Source organism: Prionailurus viverrinus, chromosome B1 (genome assembly GCF_022837055.1).
Source record: "Prionailurus viverrinus isolate Anna chromosome B1, UM_Priviv_1.0, whole genome shotgun sequence".
NCBI classification, from domain to species: Eukaryota; Metazoa; Chordata; class Mammalia; order Carnivora; family Felidae; genus Prionailurus; species Prionailurus viverrinus.
Window position 1 is genome coordinate 44,609,380 of NC_062564.1, and position 19,793 is coordinate 44,629,172.

Sequence of the window (19,793 nt, forward strand, 5' to 3'; positions counted from 1 at the left end):
CACTCAGGCCACGGGTGCAGGAATATATTGGTTGCCACAGGTCTTCAAACCCAGGAATCTCTCAGGGATACAAACTCACCTTATCTTTATAAGTATCGGGCAGTGACTTGGCTGTCTCTGTATCTTCAGGAAGATTGATATAGAATCCCAGGACGTCTCCTTGTCCATAGCCAGAAGAGTAGTGTTTGCCAATTGACTGGTGGAACTTGGTTCCCTTTTTGCTCCTCCACGAATAGCTAAATTTATCATAACCTAAGGGAGCTTGGAGGTTACCTGTCCCAATAAAGAGATGTACAGGAAGTCACAAGATTGCAAATTGACTCTGGTTTACTAAAAGAAAAATTTCTACTCCTTTTCACTGTATTTTTTGGTCGGTTTTGCAAAATTCCTGACAAACTATTTCTCACAAGAGTTATAAAAATATTTCTAGGAAATGCAAACCACCTTACCCTTTAGGAAGTGAATTTTATGCCCATAATCCAATAAGCCAAAAAGTCATGAAGCATAACCACATGGTCTATACCTTTATGCCTGCTGTGATGTCCTCATGATCGCTCCCACTCACCTAAGGGCTGGGACCAACCCAGTCTGGCAGCAGTGTCAGGCGGCATCTCATCCACTGTGATTTCAAAGTACCAGGCACCCTTCCGTACCCCATGAGAAGCCCGGACCATGGAGTAGCCCTTCTCTCCAACCACAGTCAGCCGGTCATCAGAGATCTTTAACTGGGGAGCTGCAGTGTGGAGATGGAAACAAAGGCCTGCATCTTACTGGAGGCACTTAGAGACGATTGCCACAAAAACCAGAGTCTCCTACACTCCAGTAAAACAAAGTAAAAAATCAGAAATACCAGATCAGGGCTCTCAAGTTCAGAAGGTTCAAAATCTCAACATTAAGATACGGCCGAAGGAGAGAGGAAGAAAACGGAAGTTAAGTGGTCAGATAACCTAGTTTCTATTAAATGTGATATTTGAGATAACAGGTTAAGAGTTAATTATGCTGTCTATTCCCTAAAATATAACAAACCAACTGTAGTGTGCTTGGATCCTGATTTGTATAAACCACCCCCCTTTTAAAAAATAATATGTATTAATTTTTGAGAGACAGAGAGAGACAGAGCAGGAGCAGGGGAGGGGCAGAGAGAGAGGGAGACATACAATCTGAAGCAGGCTCTACGCTCTGACCTGTCAGCACAGAGCCCAAAGTGGGGCTCGAACCATGAACCGTTAGATCACGATCTGAGCAGAAGTCAGACACTTAAATGACTGAGCCATTCAGGCGCCCCCTTCCGCCCCCCCTTTTTTTTTTTAAGTAAGTTTTAGGCCCAGCATGGGATTGAACTCATGACCCTGGAACCAAGTCACATGCTCTACCTACTGAGTCACCCAGGTGACCCTGTGTAAATCATCCTTTAAAAGACTTGATATTTTAGGGGTACCTGGGTGGCTCAGTTGGTCAAGCGTCCGACTCTTGGTCTCAGCTCAGGTCGTGATTTTGCAGTTCGTGGGTTCAAGCCCCATGTCAGGCTCTGCACTGATAGCATGGAGCCTGCCTGGTGCTATCTGTCTCTCTGCTCTGTGTCTCTCAAAATAAATAAACTTTGTCCCTCCTCTGCTCTCTGTCTCTCAAAATAAATAAACTTTAAAAATAAAATAAAAAAATTAATAAAAGACTTGGTATTTTATTTTGAAACAATGTTAGACTTCCAAAAACAGTACACATTCCCCATATGCCCTTCACTCAGCTTCCCCAAATGTTAACACCACCTACAGTCATAACACAATTACCAAAACCAGAAAATTGACAATGATACAATGCTATTAGCTAATCTATACATCGTCTTCAAATTAAGCCGATTATCCAAATAATATCCTTTTTCTGTTTCAGGATTAATCCAACATCTACATTTCATTTAGTTGTCATGTGTCCTTAGTTTCTTCCAATCTGGGACAGTTCAAGTGCTTCATGACCATGACATTTTAAAGAGTGCTGGTCACTTTGTTTGTAGAATGGCCCTCAATTAGGTTTGTCTGATGTTTCCTCCTGTTTAAGCCCAGGTTAAGCTTTTTGTAAGGAATATCACTGAAATAATGCTGTGCCTCTCAGTGCGTCATATCAGGAAGCACATGATGTCAAAATGCTGATACTGTATTAAACTTTGATCACTTGATTAACGTGGTACCTTACAGGTTTCTCCACTATAAAGTTACTATTTTCCCTTTGTAAATAATGAGTATTTTGTGAGGAGATAAAAAGATATTTCAAGGAAATCTGATTATGGACTGAATTCAGATGATAGCAAGAAATGATCTATTTTGTTAAGTGTGATAATAGCATTGTGGTTATAAAACAAAATATCCATATTTTTAGAGTATGAAGGGTGAGATTTACTTCTTACAAATTCAGAAAAAAAAGAGAGATGCAGAAAGAAACAGATAAAATAGAACAAAAACTTGGTAATTGTTAAATCTGGGAGAAAAGTATATGAAGATTCATCGTATTCATCTTTCTATGAGGCCATTATGTAAGATAAGGGGACAATCTAAACCAATAGGAGGGGACATAATGACTTGGAAGTGAAGAAAAAAATGACAAAAGATAGGAGAACATTTCCAGGTGGTATAGGTTGATTTTATCAATGTAGAAACATCACAAATCCAATTAAGACTTAATTGAGGAAAAAGTATTTGAAACAGTGTTTAACACTAGAAGTTGTCTGAATTCTACTGGAGGAAGCACAAAACTTAGCTCTAGCTTTTACAAAGGCCTTTATGACTTACACAGTACTTTCGTAGGTAGACAGGCAGGTAGGCAGACTCTCTGACCCTTGCAACCACCATGCCTACTATGCAGATGCGGAAGCAGAGCATGTGGCTGTTCAAGATCACACCGCAGGCCGGTGTGGCCTGGCTGACAGTGGCAGAGACTGAAAAGCCCTGGATCTGCACTCTTTTGGTTATGCCACCACGGCTTGTGTACCAGCCAGATACAATGGTAACCTATTTAAATTAAATGCATGTTGTTTAGCAGAACTTTCTTAGGTGTTTGGGAAATTCTACCTTCTCAAATACAAATTCTTCATCCTTTACTCCTTCCTGAGAAATTCAGCCCCTGAAATCACTAGGTGGGGGCTGAGCAAGGCAAGTGTTCAGGACAGAATAAAACACTAAAGGACTTACCTCCTCATAAAACACTTATTAATTACATAGGGGAAATAAGTTAACATTACAGTGGCTAAAGCCAGCCGATACCACCTTAGCAAAACGATCAAAGTGGACATGATCAGTAATGGGACAAATTAAAATCAAGAACCACCTGATAGGATGCAATATGAAGAACACAGCATTTTAATGATATTTCTGTCAAAGATGCAGAACTGAATTAAATCCCAAGTATTCAACCAGACAAACTCAAACTGAGGGATATTCTATAAAACAAGTGGCCTCTAATTTCCAAAAGCTTCAAGGCTGGGGTGCCTGCGTGGCTCAGTTAATTAAGCGTCCGACTCTTGATTTTGGCTCAGGTCATGATCTTACAGTTCGTGAGTTTGAGCCTCGTGTCAAGCTCTGTGCTGACAGAGCGGAACCTGCTTGGGATTCTCTCTCTCCCTCTCTACTACTTGCCTGCTCACACTCTCCTTCTCAAAATAAATAAATAAACTTTAATAAAAAAAAAGCTTCAAGGTCATCAAAGTCTAGGAAAGACAGAAAAACTATTCCAGATTAAAGAAGACTTGAGACAGGACAACTAAATGTAGCACACACTTCTCAACTGGATCCTCTGTTATAATGACATTGGATCAACTGGAGAAACCTGAATATGATCTGAGGACCATCAGAGAGTAGTTAATTAGTGTTAATTTCCCATCTTTGATGGCTATATACTGGTTCTGTAAGAATGTGAAAGTTTAAAAAATACCCACTAACTCTTTGATACTCTTCCTTTGTAGAGGTGGAGCCTAATTTCCCTCCACCTGAGTGTGGGCTGAACTTAGTGACTCATTTCTAACAAATAAAACAAAATTGAAGCGACCAACTTCAAAGATAGGTCATAGAAAATACTCAAACTCTATTGCGATCTTGGATCACTTGCACCAGAACTCTGCTTCCAGGGTGAGGATAAATAAGTGGTCTATGGAGAGGCCCACATGGTGAGGATCTAAGGGCATCCTGTCAAAGCGGCATGAGTGAGCCATCTTGGAAATAAATCCTCCAGTCTCTAAGTCCTCAGAGACGGCAGGCTCATCTAAGAGCCTGATCTCAGCCATGTGAATTCTCCTGAGCCAGACCACACAGTCAAGCTGCTCTCAGATTCCCAACCCTCAAAAACCATAGAAAATAATGAACATTTGTAGTCTTAGACTGCTAAGTTTTATGTTAATTTGTCAAGCAGCACTAAATAACAACAGAAGGATAATGTCCTTGCTTGTAAGAAATACACAATCAAGTTCTCAAAAACCAGAGGGCATCATGGCAACTTACTCTCAAATGGTTAAAAAAAAAAAAAATTTGGTACTGTTCTTACAGCTTTTTTTTTTTTTAATTTTTTAACGTCTGTTTATTTTTGAGAGAGCAAGACACACACAGCGTGAGCAAGCAAGAGGCAGAGAGAGAGAGAGAGAGGGAGACACAGAAACCCAGGCAGGCTCTAGGCTCTGAGCTGTCAGCAAAGAGCCCGATGTGGGGCTTGAACTCATGAACCACAACACAATATCATAACCTGAGCCTAAGTTGGACACTTAACCAATTGAGCCACCCAGGCACCCTTGTTCTTACAACTTTTTTACACATCTGAAATTATTTCAAAATAAAAACATTAAAAGATACAATACAGATTTATCATTAATTTTTATTAGGCTCAACATGAGTAGCATAAATGGCAAGCATGCATTGCTTTTTCTATATATTCTAATAAATGAATTTACTATTAAGGACCAGTGTTCCTACTTTTTCTCCCCTCCTCCAGAATTAAAGCTGTGAAGTATAGTGAAACAAGACAAGTCTCACTTCTTAAAACCTGAAGTCACTTATTTGGCCCTCCCCTACTTGCCCTACTAGCAAAGTATGTTCATCACTACAAGAAGTCAAACAATCCACATATAATGGACATCACACCATGGAATTACATCACTTCACTTCCAAATGACCAGTATCAATACATGTGTTCATTTTTAGCATGAAATCAAGAAATAACGGGATTCCAAATGCAATAAATATATGACCTGTTTGGATCCAATTCAAAGAAACAACTGAAAGAAGTGTATTTTAAACAACCGTGGAACTGTGAATGTGGACTGGGCATTAGATCATTAAGGAATTATTATCCACCTTATTTAGGAATAATAATGGTATAATGGTTTCATTCTAAAGAATCCTTGTTAGACACAAATACTGAGGGTTTTTTTTTCATATTTATTTTTGAGAGAGAGGCAGAGAGAGAAAGAGCGAGAGCACAAGCAGTAGAGAGGCAGAGAGGGAGACACAGAATCCGAAGCAGGCTCCAGGCTCAGAGCTGTCAGCACAGAGCCCAACACAGGGCTCAGACTCACAAACTGCGAGATCATGACCTGAGCTGAAGTTGGACGCTTAACTAACTGAGTCACTCAGGTGCCCCTAAATACTGAGGTATTTATTGGTGGATAATATGCTATTTGGAACTTGCATTAATACTCTAGAAAAACAAAGACAAAATTCATAAGGTACACTTGTCTAAAAGTAGTGAGTTTATTATTTTAAGTAGTGAGTGTATTTAAATTCACTTTCACATTCTAAAGGATAATGAAGGCTATTCTGAATAAATCATGTCATTAAAAGAGCTACTAAACATTAAAGAGTTTTATGACAAAAAAGTCATAAAATCAAAAGACAACTGACAAACTAGGAGAAAATGTTCACAATATGTACCACAAAAAGCCAATATTCCTAGTATATAAAGGGACAGATAATTCAAGGAAACACAAATTAAAACAGCACTGGGGTATCATTTCTCACTTATGAGACTGGCCAAAGTTAAAACACAGGACAACACATTCTGTTTGTGAGGCCACGCGGAAATAAACACGCTACATTGCTGATGGGAATACAAAATCACACAACCTTCTGAAGGGAAATTTGGCAAGGCTAGCAAAACTACATATATAGTTGCTTATCTTTTGCTCCAGCAATTCTACTTCTGGAATTCTACCTTGAAAACACACCAGCAACAATACAAAACACACATGCTCACAGTTATTCACTGTCTTTTTGTGATTGCGAAATACTAGAAATAATCTAAGTGCCCACAGAATGGCTGAATAAACCAGATACATCCACATAATAATCATGAAGCTAAAAAAATAGAAAACAATTAGGATGATCTCTCCAAAGTGCTGTGGAGTTATGACATGAAGCAAAACGCAAAAGAGTATCTATAGTATGCTGCCCTCTGCATACGAAAAAAAGAGATAAAAGGAAATACACATATATCTGCTTATTTGTGCAGAAGAAACACAGCAAAGATAAACTAGAAACTAAAGAGACTGGTTACCTATAAAGGGTAGGTGAGGGGAAAAAAGGGAGAATGGGGTTGCAGGGATGGGGTTGCGTTAACCTTTTCATACAACTTTACTCCTGGAACCACAGTAATGTTTCACACACCCTTCACATAACCCCCTGACACAGACACATAGACACAGACACATAGACACACACACACACACACACACACACACACTTTGCCTCTCCCCCGAAAGAGATGGGAGAACCTAAAAACAGCATACAAACACTAACAAATGAGCCTGTTATAAATGAGAAACACAAGCACACTGAAGGTGGTGAGAAAGAACAGAACGAATCTAAGTTAACAGTAACTTGAAGGGATACTGCGAGGCCAAAGACAAAGAGCTGTGCGTAAACACTGGAAGCTCGTGAAGGTTTCTCATAGAGGTTAGCAATTCTGAGACTGCTTTATGTGCATATGAGAAGTGAACAAGGGAATACAATGCAGATAGAGTCAGGTGTCTCACAGTTGGAGAAAGAAGTGACAAATAAGGAAAGGTGGAGGCCTGAAACAACCCTGCAAGCATTTGGGAGCCAAGCTATCAGTACAAACTCAGTCTAGCCCTGTACGTATACGCGTCAGTTGGTATACATATACTTTCCTACTTCTGTCGAGGGAGTCTGGAAGTGACACTCAGGGAGCATACCTAACACTTAGGTCTTTATTTCTAAACATCATTTTCCAATCAAAGGAACCAGGGCTCTTCAGAGAAATAGCAGATACTTGGCCTGGGGCATGGAAAATACAAGATAAGCCAGGAACATTTTGATGCCAGAAAGTAAAGAAGTACTTAAAAAAAAAAAGATGAGGCTTATCAAAAAAAAAAACCACACAGGAACTAACCTAAAGAAGCTCCCAATGGCCAAAGCGGGAATAATTTGAGCAACTAGATAAAGTATACCCCAACAGAATAAAATAAATATCTGAGTTCACACTGATATAAATAATCGAGTAAATAATAAATGGAGAATAAAAAATCATCAGGCAAACACCATGTCAATAATCACTGCAGAAAAGATCCAGGTACTAAAATTAGTGAGCAAAATATAAACAGAATCCAAAACAGACCTGGGAAAGGTGGCCAGAGACTTACAAATTGTGAGATCCTAGAAAAGAGGCATTAATGAGGAAACTAGTGAAATGTAAATGAAGTCTTTAGTTTCATTACAGCATTTACTAATGTTTACTTCCTGGTTTTGACAACTATCAATCCTATAAGATGTTACCATTAGAAGCTTGAGGAGGAGATGTTACCATTAAAACTATTATTTTTGTAACTTTACTGTAAGTTTAAAATTAGTTCAATAAGGGCACCTGACTGGCTCAGTCAGTAGAGCATGCAACTCCTGATCTTGGGGTTTAAAGTTTGAGCCCCATGTTGGGTGCAGAATTACTTAAAAAATAAAAAATAAAATTAAAAAAATAATAAGTTCAAAATAGAAAAGTTAAAAAAACCCACATATATATACACATATATATATATATATATATATATATATATATATATATATATGTGTATATATATACAAATGGCTAGAGCTTAAAGGAAGACAACAAGGAAATTATTTCTTGTGTGTTCAGCTGAGTCTAGTTAGAACTAGGCGGCAGGGGAGTGGTAAAAGACCGACATGTATATCTAATTCTAAACTAGACAAAGCTGAGGACAATATTCAAAGTAACATCTGGGTCCAACATGAACATTATTATTTTAAAGGTGTTTTTAAGTTTGTTTTTGTTTTTTTGAGAGAGAGGGAGAGATGGAGACAGGGAGGGTGAGAGACAGAGAATCCCAAGCAGGCTCCATGCTATCAGCACAGAGCTTGATGCGGGGCTTGATCTCATGAACCGTGAGACCATGACCTGAAACAAGAGTCAGACACTAAACTGACTAAGCCACCCAGGCACCCCCCGACATTGAGTATTAATATGTTACATACCTCGATCATGTAGGGCTAACAAAACCCGTTCATATAAGCAGGCTCTGTAGAGGTCTCCAGGAATAGGTTTTCCTGCCCAGCAGTCAAGTTCAAGTTTCTCAGGGTCAGGGGCATGGGGATCAGGCTCAGCTAGAATATACCGATAGCCGTCTTTGTTAAACGGGTGTTCCAAGGGGTAGCCATGAGGGGGAAGGCGCTGAGCAGAAAACAAAGGATCACTGCGGAAAGGAAAAAAATAATATCAAGAAACTAAAACCCCCTTAGCTCAAATGGCTTCAATTCTTTAAGAAGGACATCTGATTTATTAGATTTCAGCAGGAACACATGCAATTTCACACATGCTTTTCATTGCTCAAACAGAGGATCCTGCCCTCTGCAGGTAAAACAGGGAAACAAAAAGTATCCGCTTTTAAATTTAGCAAAGTAGTTTTGGTCAAATTACTCTAGCCTGTAGGAATAGCTATGAAAAGGAGGCAGTATGTCCTAAGGGGAAAGTAAGGAAGAAGGGGAACAAGGGTGATTTCCTTTATTATGTTAATCACTAAAACTAATGAACAGAAACTCAGAGATAAGACTGGGAGTACTTACAGTCTTAAATAAGAAAAGACCAGGATTTACTGAATAAAGAGAAGGGAAGAGGCTTGAGGGCAGAGGCACACAGCTGAAGTAAAAGAGATAAAGTTCAATCCTTTCTCAGGATGTCTTAACAGCATTGAACTCTACTTCCCAGGCAATGCGCCCCAGGTGCTGCCCCAGCACTCCCCTAACAAAACAAATGTGTAAACTTCGATTCCCAGCCTGGCATTATTTTATCCCTCAAAGCGCTCAAGATTTGAGAAAAATGGACAGGCTTTTTAATCTCAGACACCTGAGCTACTGAAGAGTGCAGCTCTGTTCCCTCTGATGGGCTGTGCCAGCACCAAAGATGGCCTAACAGTGGTGAGTGCGAGTGGGTGTTTCTGCCCACCTCCGGGCCTTCTTGGTGGTCCCCGCGGTCCCTCCATCTTGCTGCTTGCGCTTCGCTCCTCTTCCTTTTCCACTGCTTCCTGCTGCAATTCCCCCTTTGAAGAGAAGGCAGATCACTTTCAATAAGCTGTCACAGAAGCTTCATGTGGATGTGGAAATTCCATGGTGACTAACACTCCTGTCGTGCATTTGTGTAACACCACACACAGGAGGATTTCCTTCCTGAAAGCATATTGGGGTTTCACCCTGGTTCTGAGAGAGTAGGCTGAAGGTCTCACAGCTCAGAACATTGGGTTCTGGCAGTAAGCTCAAATGAACCTAGCACTAATGACACCTGTGTTACACACTCAACCTTCCTTTCTTAAGGAACTGCAACTACTGGTACACTTTCTGAGGATGTGACACAAATGCATTTTCGCGCATTCAGACTCCAAACACCCACATCTAAAAACAACTGCAAGGATAAAATTTGTTTTCCATCCAAATCAATATGAACACCCACAACGAATATCCTCACTACAAGTAGATGTTCACTCACTTGATCTATGCAGGATATATTCCATAAACATAATAAAGGCACAGTATCCGCTAAAGCACTTAACTTGAATACCCAACAAGACAAAGGTACATAAAACATAGAAAACAGAAACAAAAATACTAAAAAGGTGTTTCTCTCCAGTGCTGCTAGGTATCCACTCTGGTTGTTCATGACCCAAGTAGAAAGGCTTTAAATTTAGTAGGCAACTTTTACAATTAAGATTGTGCCAATGCATAAAATTCAGGTCAGACTAACCCAGCTTGTGGAATTAAGAGCGAGTATCAATAAAAATTTACATATTTTATGCAAAAAATAATTTAGCAACGTACTAAGGCCACAAGGAATACTACCTAGTGATTTCTGAAATAGGTACTTTGAAGTTTTTGTCCAGTTCTGTCTTTCCTCTCAATTTGTTTTTCTGTCAGAAAATGTCCCTGAACTGCAGGAAAACACCTTTATGGTAACAACTGCATAGAGTACTGTATCTTAATTTGGGGCAAGCTTGGAAATTCTCAGCAGTTCTGCTGGAATAAAAAGGATCAAGACATTGAGAGCAGGTCATATTCTGCATATACAGGACCAGATTGACGCAGAACTTCCTTTTATGAACACACCATGTATTATTCCTATTTTTCATTTTTAAAAAGGTTTAATATTACGCTGTTGCAATATCAATTTGAGTTTGTGTTACCTTAAAAGACTATGGATTTCTTACTGTTATTGGTATTTTAATTAATTTGAAAGAGAAGTTTTAGAACCATCTTGAACAAGACGCACTATATTAAGGTGACTGCTGGCCATGTTAGGCAGAATATGACAACGTACAAGCTTTTAATTACTAACATTCAACTGGAACTATGGTTTCATATCAAGTGCTATTGCCATCATTTCACGATGCTTTAAAATTTTAATCTAGTTTTAGCTTCTACCACAACTCAGCAAAAAGCGTTTTCCAAACCACATAATACTTAAGTCTGAGAGGATGAAAGAAGACAGAGGAGGAATTCACCTCCAAAAGAGACTCCACCTGTAAGAACAGAAGTGGCACCATGTATTTGTCAAATTTTAACAATTAAAAAGGGAAAAAATGGTGTAAAAAGATAAACAATACAGTTAGCTATTTCCAACCCATCTCAGAATATTAGTGACAGTGGAAATGATTACACATTTAAGATGCTACTGCACCAAAGGACAAGTTAATGTTGCCAAGTGTTAGATGAATAGCTAGTTGCCTCCCAGCTACCCCAACCTTTGTTAGATTACCATTAGTAATAAAGTCCATTCCTGTCATTAGGTGGATTACTGACAGAAAAACATCTACAGCTAGTGATCAGTACAGAAACGCTGTCATGGGAATAAGCTGAAGTTTCAGGGCAAGAACAATTAGAAGATGGGCAGAGGAAGTCTGTTAAATAACAGCTGAATTAGCAGTAAGAGAGAACAACCAAAACCACACTGGGTGTCAGTGATAAGAATATAGATGGGGAGTCTAAGATAATAAGCACAGTAAATCTGACTTTAAACCTGTACTTTGTTTTATGCTAAATCTGTTTCACTTAAGACCAAACTGTGGTGTAAAGAACAAACAGTTCTCCACTACCATCTGTCAAATCTTTGGCCAGCTTCACAAAACTGAGGTTTGGACTGTAAAGCATCTTTCTAAATATCCAGTTAAGAGTCAACCCAAAGGATGCCCAATTCTAGGCATATTTGGATCCAACAGCTTACAAATATTTCATCGAGACATTTAAACACTTACCATTTAGATTCCCGCTTGTAGACACAGCACTGCTTTGTTTTTGGTTGTCATAAGCAGGACCAATGTTACTAAGATCCTAGAGGGAAAAACATTCAATTATAAAGGGAGGCTATATAATCAAACCTGTCTGGCAATGCTCAAAAAACCAGGAAATCCTAGTAGAATGTGAATCAAAACTGACAATCCTAAGAAGCCTGAAATTTACAGGGGTCCAAACCTGGATGCTTCAGAGATCAACAAGTAACATGTGTGAGGCAGGCCAAGTGTAAGGATCGAAGTTGTTAACAGTGAATTGGCAAGGGGCGGGGTGGGGGAGGGGGTTGTTGGAGCGGGAGATGGCAAACAGGAGTGCATGAATGCTATTTTCTCAGCCCCCTGTGGGAATTCAGGCCCACTGTAATCAGATCTTCTCATTCTAGAAGAAAAGACAGAAATCTGAATTTCTGCCCCCAGCACATTAAGTTAACAAATGCTTGATTCATCTACCCTAAGAAAACTCTGGCTAACCTGACTGATTCACATGAGCCTGTTTTGTAGAGTCGCCTGACCACAGATAAGGGGAGCCAAGCAACTGCGAAGAAGGGACCAGGAGTGAACAAAAGTAACCTCTGTGAGGACATGCCCCAAGATCCCTCCACCCCACGTCATCATCCTTTATGCTGTCATTTTTAAAGCACGCGTCCCATGAAGAGGCTTGATTCCTTAATGTGCACGCCCAGAAAGGAAGAGACCTCCTTTTGTCCCTATATCAAATCAGCATATTCCATTCAACCTACATACCACCCCGTGACATCCTGACTCCTACCATTAAAGGCACCCAACCCACACCCTTTGTGAAGGCCGATTTGAGAAATTTTCTCCCATCTCCTTGCTTCGCACCCTGCGATAAAACCCTTTCTGCTACAAAACCGGTGTCAGCGTTTGGCTTATGTGCATCATCAGGCAATGGGTCCTCACAGAGTAACATTTCTATGTGAAACCTTTAACTTTCAATGCTGGCAGATCAAACATTTCAAGGCACAGCTGAAAGATTTGGCCTCCTGAGATGCCAAATGTGACCCATCGAACAAAGAGTGGACATTTTCTTTCTCCTCAATTGTTCACCACAAATTTCTCTTAATAACACATTTTGAAGAGTAAAATTTGAGATGGAAAGAAAATTAGAAATAACTTGGCCCAGCATATTTGTGTTACAAGTGAGGAAATTAAAATTAAAAAAGATAAAAATGATATGCAAAAGGTTGTAATGTTAAGGGGAAGAACCACAACTAAAACACTAGTCTCCTGGTTTAAGGTAGGGGTTTTTCTCCCCACACGTGACAATAACTGCTTACTTGGGGCTCACCACATTAGAGGCCTGGAATGGCCTGCAGCAAACAGACAAATGTAAACAAAACCTGATTCTGTCTCCAAGTCAAAAGGGGAATATAAAGTACCTGATCCAAAAGTCCAAATTTGGGGTAATCTTCTTCTGGGTCCTTACTCCCGGGATCAGGATGTTCCTTTACTAAGAATACATCTCTTTCTTTACTCTAAAAGGAAGCAGTATTTTAGCGTTACCGGAAATTTTACACTTCAAAGTAGTATCGAATGGATGATCAATGAGCAACTCCAATTCCTAAGTGTAATCTCCCCAAATGATAGTATTGCTTTTCCCTCTGATTAGAAAATACACGACCATCAAAAAATTCAAACAGAGGAACTTGAAGAAATGAGAGCCAAAGTCCTTTGGAATCCTCCCCTATCCCTCCACCTCACAGATACAAGTTAGCACTGTTAACAGCTTGCTGTGGCCTTCTCCCCAGGTACTCTCTTTAATTCTAAGGACAATAATGTTTAGAACAGTGTTGTTTTTGTTTTTAAATCAAAGGGAAAAACAGTCTGCCATGCCAATATAAATTATACTTGCAAAAGCACAGTGGACCAAGGTTCCCCTGTCGTGTATAAAACGACATTGATGTTCACTTCAGACACAACTTGGTGATTGTGCGAAAACTATTAAACTTTACAATCAGTGATACCTCACTGTCCAAGAATTAAAACTAAGTTGTTCTCATTTTCTTAGTCATCACGCTATTTCAGTGAGACTAAAACAGATTTAATACTTACAAAGAACACGGATTTTTGAAACGTCAAGTCTGATCATTTTGGTCTACTCACCATTGTTTTAACAATATTATTTGGCCAGGTCATTTTCCCAGGTCTCTGTCTGGTCGTCATGCACTCCCAGTATTTATCAATAAACGGTATGATATCCTAATTTTTCAAAACAAAATATATTAAGAGTTCTATAGTTGCTTTCAAAGTTATACTCACAAAAATGGAATGAAAACTGCAGCATTTTCAAAGAGCTTGTCAGAATCGAGAGAAAAATCCACGTTTAGTTTTTTCATGATTAAACAAATACATAATTGCATGCAAACAATATACAGATTGTGAGGAATTTCATATAAGTATATACAAGTCTTAGCCTCAGAAGGTTTACAATCCAGTTGGAGGGAAAGATCCACCCCATTCCCTTGGGTGACATTTGGACAATGACTCCCAAGTGATTCTCTCTCCTGAGCTCCTGTTTTACCTGCTTCTAACATCTCTATTTGGTCATCCCAAAGGCACCTCAAACTTCTTGTTACAAAACTAAACTTTGTATCTCAACTCATAAATCTGCTCTGCAGATCTCTATTCTTGCTCTTAATGCTCAGAATCACCTACCTCCTAGAATCACAAGCTAGAAGCCAAGGGCATCATCCTTGATTCTTCTGTGCACAACCATCACATCTAAACCGACACCAAATGAATTTTAAGATTTCAGAAAATTTCTCACCCATCAGGTCTCTTCTATCCCCACTGCTCTGATTATTATCCTCACCAGTTCTTGCTGACATGACTAAACAGATATCTGAGCTTGACCTTGACATCGACCTTCCCCCACTGTCACCATTCTGCCAAAGTCCATCAGAGTTAGAGTCTACCACCAAAACCTTCCACCGCTTAGTTCCATGAAATGACAACCAAATCTTTACCAAAAGGAACTATTTGGAGTGCCTGGCTGGCTCAGTCAGTGGAGTGTGTGGCTCTTGCTCTGAGGTACAAATTCAAGCCCCATGTCAGATGTAGAATTTACTCGAAAAAAAAAAAAATCTTTAAATAAATAAAAGGAACCAGGGTTGAATCAGGGAAAGTAGAAGGGAAATCTGGAATATTCTGTTGTTCCAGAAAGTAACCATAGGGACATATCAAAAAGTGTCAGGTGGGGCGCCTGGGTGGCGCAGTCGGTTAAGCATCCGACTTCAGCCAGGTCACGATCTCGCGGTCCATGAGTTCGAGCCCCACGTCGGGCTCTGGGCTGATGGCTCAGAGCCTGGAGCCTGTTTCCGATTCTGTGTCTCCCTCTCTCTCTGCCCCTCCCCGTTCATGCTCTGTCTCTCTCTGTCCCAAAAATAAATAAAAACGTTGAAAAAAAAAAAAAAAAAAATGTCAGGCATCAGACTCAATGGGGATACACTGATCAAATCTGAGCACCAGAAATCAGAAATCCACAAATTGGGGCACCTGGGTAGATCATTTGGTTAAGCCTCCAACTCTTGAGTTCGACTCAGGTCATGATCTCACAGTTGGTGACATCAAGCCCTGCGTCAGGCTCTGCACTGAGGGTGCAGCCTGCTTGGCACTCTCTCTCTCCTTTTTCTCTGCCTCTCCACCTCTCTCTCTCTTTCTCACTCTCTCTCCCTCCCCCTGCCTCCCCACTCTCTCTCAAAAATAAACAAACTTAGGGGCGCCTGGGTGGTGCAGTCGGTTAAGCGTCCGACTTCAGCCAGGTCACGATCTCGCGGTCTGTGAGTTCGAGCCCCACGTCAGGCTCTGGGCTGATGGCTCAGAGCCTGGAGCGTGCTTCCGATTCTGTGTCTCCCTCTCTCTCTGACCCTCCCCCATTCATGCTCTGTCTCTCTCTGTCCCAAAAAATAAATAAACGTTGAAAAAAAAAAAAAATTAAAAAAAAAAAATAAACAAACTTAAAAAAAATAACCCACAAATCTGCAGGAATACTTAAAAAAAAAAAAAAAAAAGATGGACAGAAAGGAAAACTCTCTTAACAGAAGAATTGCAAGTAATAAATGTATTCTTTTTCACAATGACCACTCTATTAACTGATTCAGGCTAGGATAATCAGGCTAGTTGCTAAAACCATTGCTTGAAGGGGTCCCAATGAGACATTTACACAATCTCAACACATCACCACACAGACTGCTTAATAATTACAAAGACAAAAGGTTCCTTTACAATGGAGAAATCTGATAGATACCTCCTCTTTACCCAAGTAATCAAATTTAAGGTCATTAATAAAACAAACCAGTATTTTATGCCTCCTGATGTGATACAAGGAAAAAATACACTATACATACATTATCTACATAATATTCTTGCCAAAAATGTTTAACCTGAACTCTATCATGGGGAAACAATCAGATAAACACAAACAGAAGAATCACGCCAAACAACTGTCTGGGCTCCCCAAAATTTTAAATGTCATAGCAGACTGCGGTGCCTGGCTGAGTCAGTTGGAGAAACACACAACTCTTGATCTCGGGGCCATGAGCCCCACATTGGGTGTAGAGATTACTTTTTTTTTTTTTTTTTTGGGTTTATTTATTTTTGAGAGACAGAGAGAGAGGACGAGCAGAGGAGGGGCAAAGAGAGAGGGAGACACAGAATCTGACACAAGTTCCAGGCTCTGAGCTGCCATACAGAGCCCAATGTGGGGCTCGAACTCATGGACCGTGAGATCATGACCTGAGCTGAAGTTGGATGCTTAACCGACTGAGCCACCCAGGCATCCCTGGGTGTAGAGATTACTTAAATAAATAAACTTTATAAAGAAATAAACTTTATAGAGAAATAAGTAAATAAATGTATGTCACAGCAGACCAAAAAAACAAAGTAAAATAAATTCAGGAACCATTTTAGATTAAAGACAAAAAAGACATTACAGGGCACCTGGCTGGCTTGGTTGGTAGAGCATGCAACTCTTGATCTCAGGGTTGTGAGTTCCAGCCCCATGTTGGGCATGGAACCTACTTAAAAAAAAAAGAGCAAGAGAGACATTACAACTAAATGTAATATGCAATCTTTGCCTGGATCCTGGATAGAGAAAAAAAGCTATGGAGGATATTAAAATGATAATTAACAATGAGAAAATATAATTATATACTTTATATAAAAAATAAAAACTATATATTAGATAGTAGTATTACATCAACATTAAGTTTTCTGAGTATGATCACTGTACTATGGTTATGGGAAAATACTGGGTATAGTATTCAGTTTAGTCTCATATAACTTAGGGAGATAAAGCAAATGCAGTAAAATATTAATAACTGGCAAATCTAGGAAAATAACTAACAGATGGTTCACTGTACTATCTGAATTTTTCAATGTTTGAAATTTCAAAATAAGAATTTGGGAGGAATAAAAAAACCAGAAAAAATGCAAATCTAATCATAACACATCTCTACTGCAGGAATAAAAAGGAGGTGAGAGGGCTGTCTGACTACTCCAGCCTGCAGGATTAAGTCCTAACTTCTATTCAGTAGAAAAGCCCTTACAGGTCTGATCCCAACTATATTGGTCTCACCATATACCCTATGCCAGTGTCTTTCAAACTGTAGATTGCAATCTATTAGTAGGTTATAAAATCAATTCTGTAAGTCAAAACTAGCACTGACTAGAACAGAAAATAACAATGCAGAGGAAAAAGAGTGGAGGGTAAGCACTGTTCAGTGAAAAAAAATTTTTTTTCAAGTTTATTTTGAGAGAGAGTATGTGTGCACACACATAACAAGGGAGGGACAGTGAGAGGGAGAGAGAGAATCCCAAGCAGGCTCTGTGCCGTCAATCTCACAGACCACCTCACAGACTGTGAGATCATGACCTGAGTGGAGATCGAGAATCAGATGCATAACCAACTGAGCCACCTAGGCGCCCGTGTTTGGTGAAATTTTTATTTATTTTTCAAGATTTTATCTTTTATATTTTTTGAATTTTTAAAAATATTTGTTATTTATCTTTGAAAGAGAGAGCGTGAGTGGGGGAGGGACAGAGAGAAAGAGAGGGAGAGAGAATCATAAGCAGAGAGAATCCACACTGTCAGCACAGAGCCTGACGTGGGGCTCGATCTCTCAAACCATGACATCATGACCTGAGCAGAAATCAAGAGTTGGATGCTTAACTGAGCCACCAGGGACCCTTAAAGATTTTATTTTTAAGCAATCTCTACCTAGGCCCAACATGAGACTCGAACTCAAGATGCTCTACTGACTGAGCCAGCCAGGTGCCCCTTGTTTCAGCTTAAATGAAAGTGGGCAGGTATGAATGTATAGTAGGCATAATGTAAACTCCATCGTTCTAAAATTTACTTAATTTTCATATTTTCTTACCGTGAATCACAGTAGGAAAGACTCATGGGTGGGCTAGTCGTCTAATTTTGAGTCCTGACTTCAGTTGTGTGGTTTTGCAGTTTAATAATAAAGGATAATTCGTTTAAATAAAAGGCATGTATAAACCTACCCCCTTCCCTCTGACAAAATCTATAATAATCGTCTATAAAAATAGTTAAACTGGGCTGAGAAGGTTCAGCTCGAGATCTGATTTTTTTTCCTGGTTAAGTTTATTTTTGAGTAATCTTTATGCACAATGTGGGGCTCGAACTCAAGACCCTGAGATCAAGAGTCACATGCTGTACTGACTGAGCCAGCCAGGCACCCCCTCAAGATTTTTTTTTTTTAAGTTTGAGAGAGACAGAGATAGCGCCAATAGGGGAGGGGCAGACAGAGAGGGAGAGAGAGAGAATCCGAACCAGGCTGTCAGCGCAGAGCCCGACATGGGGCCAAAGTCACGAAACCGTAAGATCATGACCTGAGCCGAAACCAAGAGTCAGACACTTAACCAACTGAGCCACGCAGGTGCCTCAAGATCTGATTATTAATTGGGGGATAGACAGTTGTTTGCTTCTATAAAGCCAACCAAAACTATTTAAGGATTCCCCCAACTAATAATTTAGCCAACTGACATAATGTGCACATATTAGAAGTTAGTAAATCACATGAAATCAGTAACAACCACTGAATCTACAGTCATACATTCATAAAAATTGGGGGCAAAGTACTCATTGTTAAAGAGTATATTTAGATGTTCTACCTGATTCTTTGGCATAATTGCAATTACATTAATCTCTTCTCTACCTTATCTTTGGAGAACATGGTTTTTGGATGTTCATCTTGTGTTCGAGACTGCCAAGTTAGGTTGGCCAAAGCACTAAGGCACATTTCTTTCAAGTCTGTTAAAAATAAAAAGGAAGAAAAAATGATCTATAGTATTATAGTCATGTTACCTAAAGGATATTCAACTAGGTGATCCACAAGTTAACAATTATAGCAGCAAAAAAATAAGAGTCATGATTTTACCTGAAGTGGACCATAGCCATTATTTGGAGCTAAACTCCAATGTTACATAACTTTTACCGGCTACTAGGCAGGAGTTCCCTGATCCTGCTAAGCCCAAATCTCTTTTCTTTTGCAGCTACCCAGAGGACAATTTTGCGGCACTCGTGAGTTTGTTCTTACTTGCTTGCTTCCGGAGGAAATAGGTATTCCCGCTATGATGGCACACGTTGCAATGAAAACTGTAGTTGGTCATGAAAGGCAGACAGGATCTGCAGAACAGCCAGATTAAAAAATCAGTGAACTTCTAAGTACACACTTCTTTGTAGAAGTAAATCAACTGAATCGACAGGGATCCCTTCCCTGCAGTGAAAATAATGTTAATATATTAATGTATGATTAAAACTTACAAAGGTCATCAAAACCAAAACAGGGCTTATATTTTCACAAATACCTGGATTTTTCTGTTAAAACATTTAATAAGATATTATCTATCATAGTAAATAATTCAGCACCAGGAAGATTATCACTGGTGCCTTGTCCAAGCTAGTTTATTATAGTATTTAAGCACCTAAAAAGAGCATGCCAGGCCAGTTGTGGAAGACAAAGTAGTCTCCTTA

General features: G+C 39.5%; 1 protein-coding gene across 4 annotated transcripts in view; it reads right to left on the minus strand.

The window, feature by feature from the left end:
* The window catches only part of ASH2L (ASH2 like, histone lysine methyltransferase complex subunit), a 35,032-nt gene that overhangs the window by 10,672 nt on the left and 4,567 nt on the right, over nucleotides 1–19,793 (minus strand). For all 4 annotated transcript variants that reach the window (XM_047856601.1, XM_047856600.1, XM_047856603.1 and 1 more), the window contains exons 4-12: nucleotides 19,357–19,445; nucleotides 18,976–19,070; nucleotides 13,898–13,993; nucleotides 13,174–13,269; nucleotides 11,738–11,813; nucleotides 9,442–9,535; nucleotides 8,475–8,692; nucleotides 566–733; nucleotides 80–273 (exon numbers count right to left, since the gene is read on the minus strand). In XM_047856601.1, coding sequence (XP_047712557.1) covers nucleotides 80–273; nucleotides 566–733; nucleotides 8,475–8,692; nucleotides 9,442–9,535; nucleotides 11,738–11,813; nucleotides 13,174–13,269; nucleotides 13,898–13,993; nucleotides 18,976–19,070; nucleotides 19,357–19,445 — 1,126 coding nt within the window. The remainder of the gene's footprint in view (nucleotides 1–79; nucleotides 274–565; nucleotides 734–8,474; nucleotides 8,693–9,441; nucleotides 9,536–11,737; nucleotides 11,814–13,173; nucleotides 13,270–13,897; nucleotides 13,994–18,975; nucleotides 19,071–19,356; nucleotides 19,446–19,793) is intronic.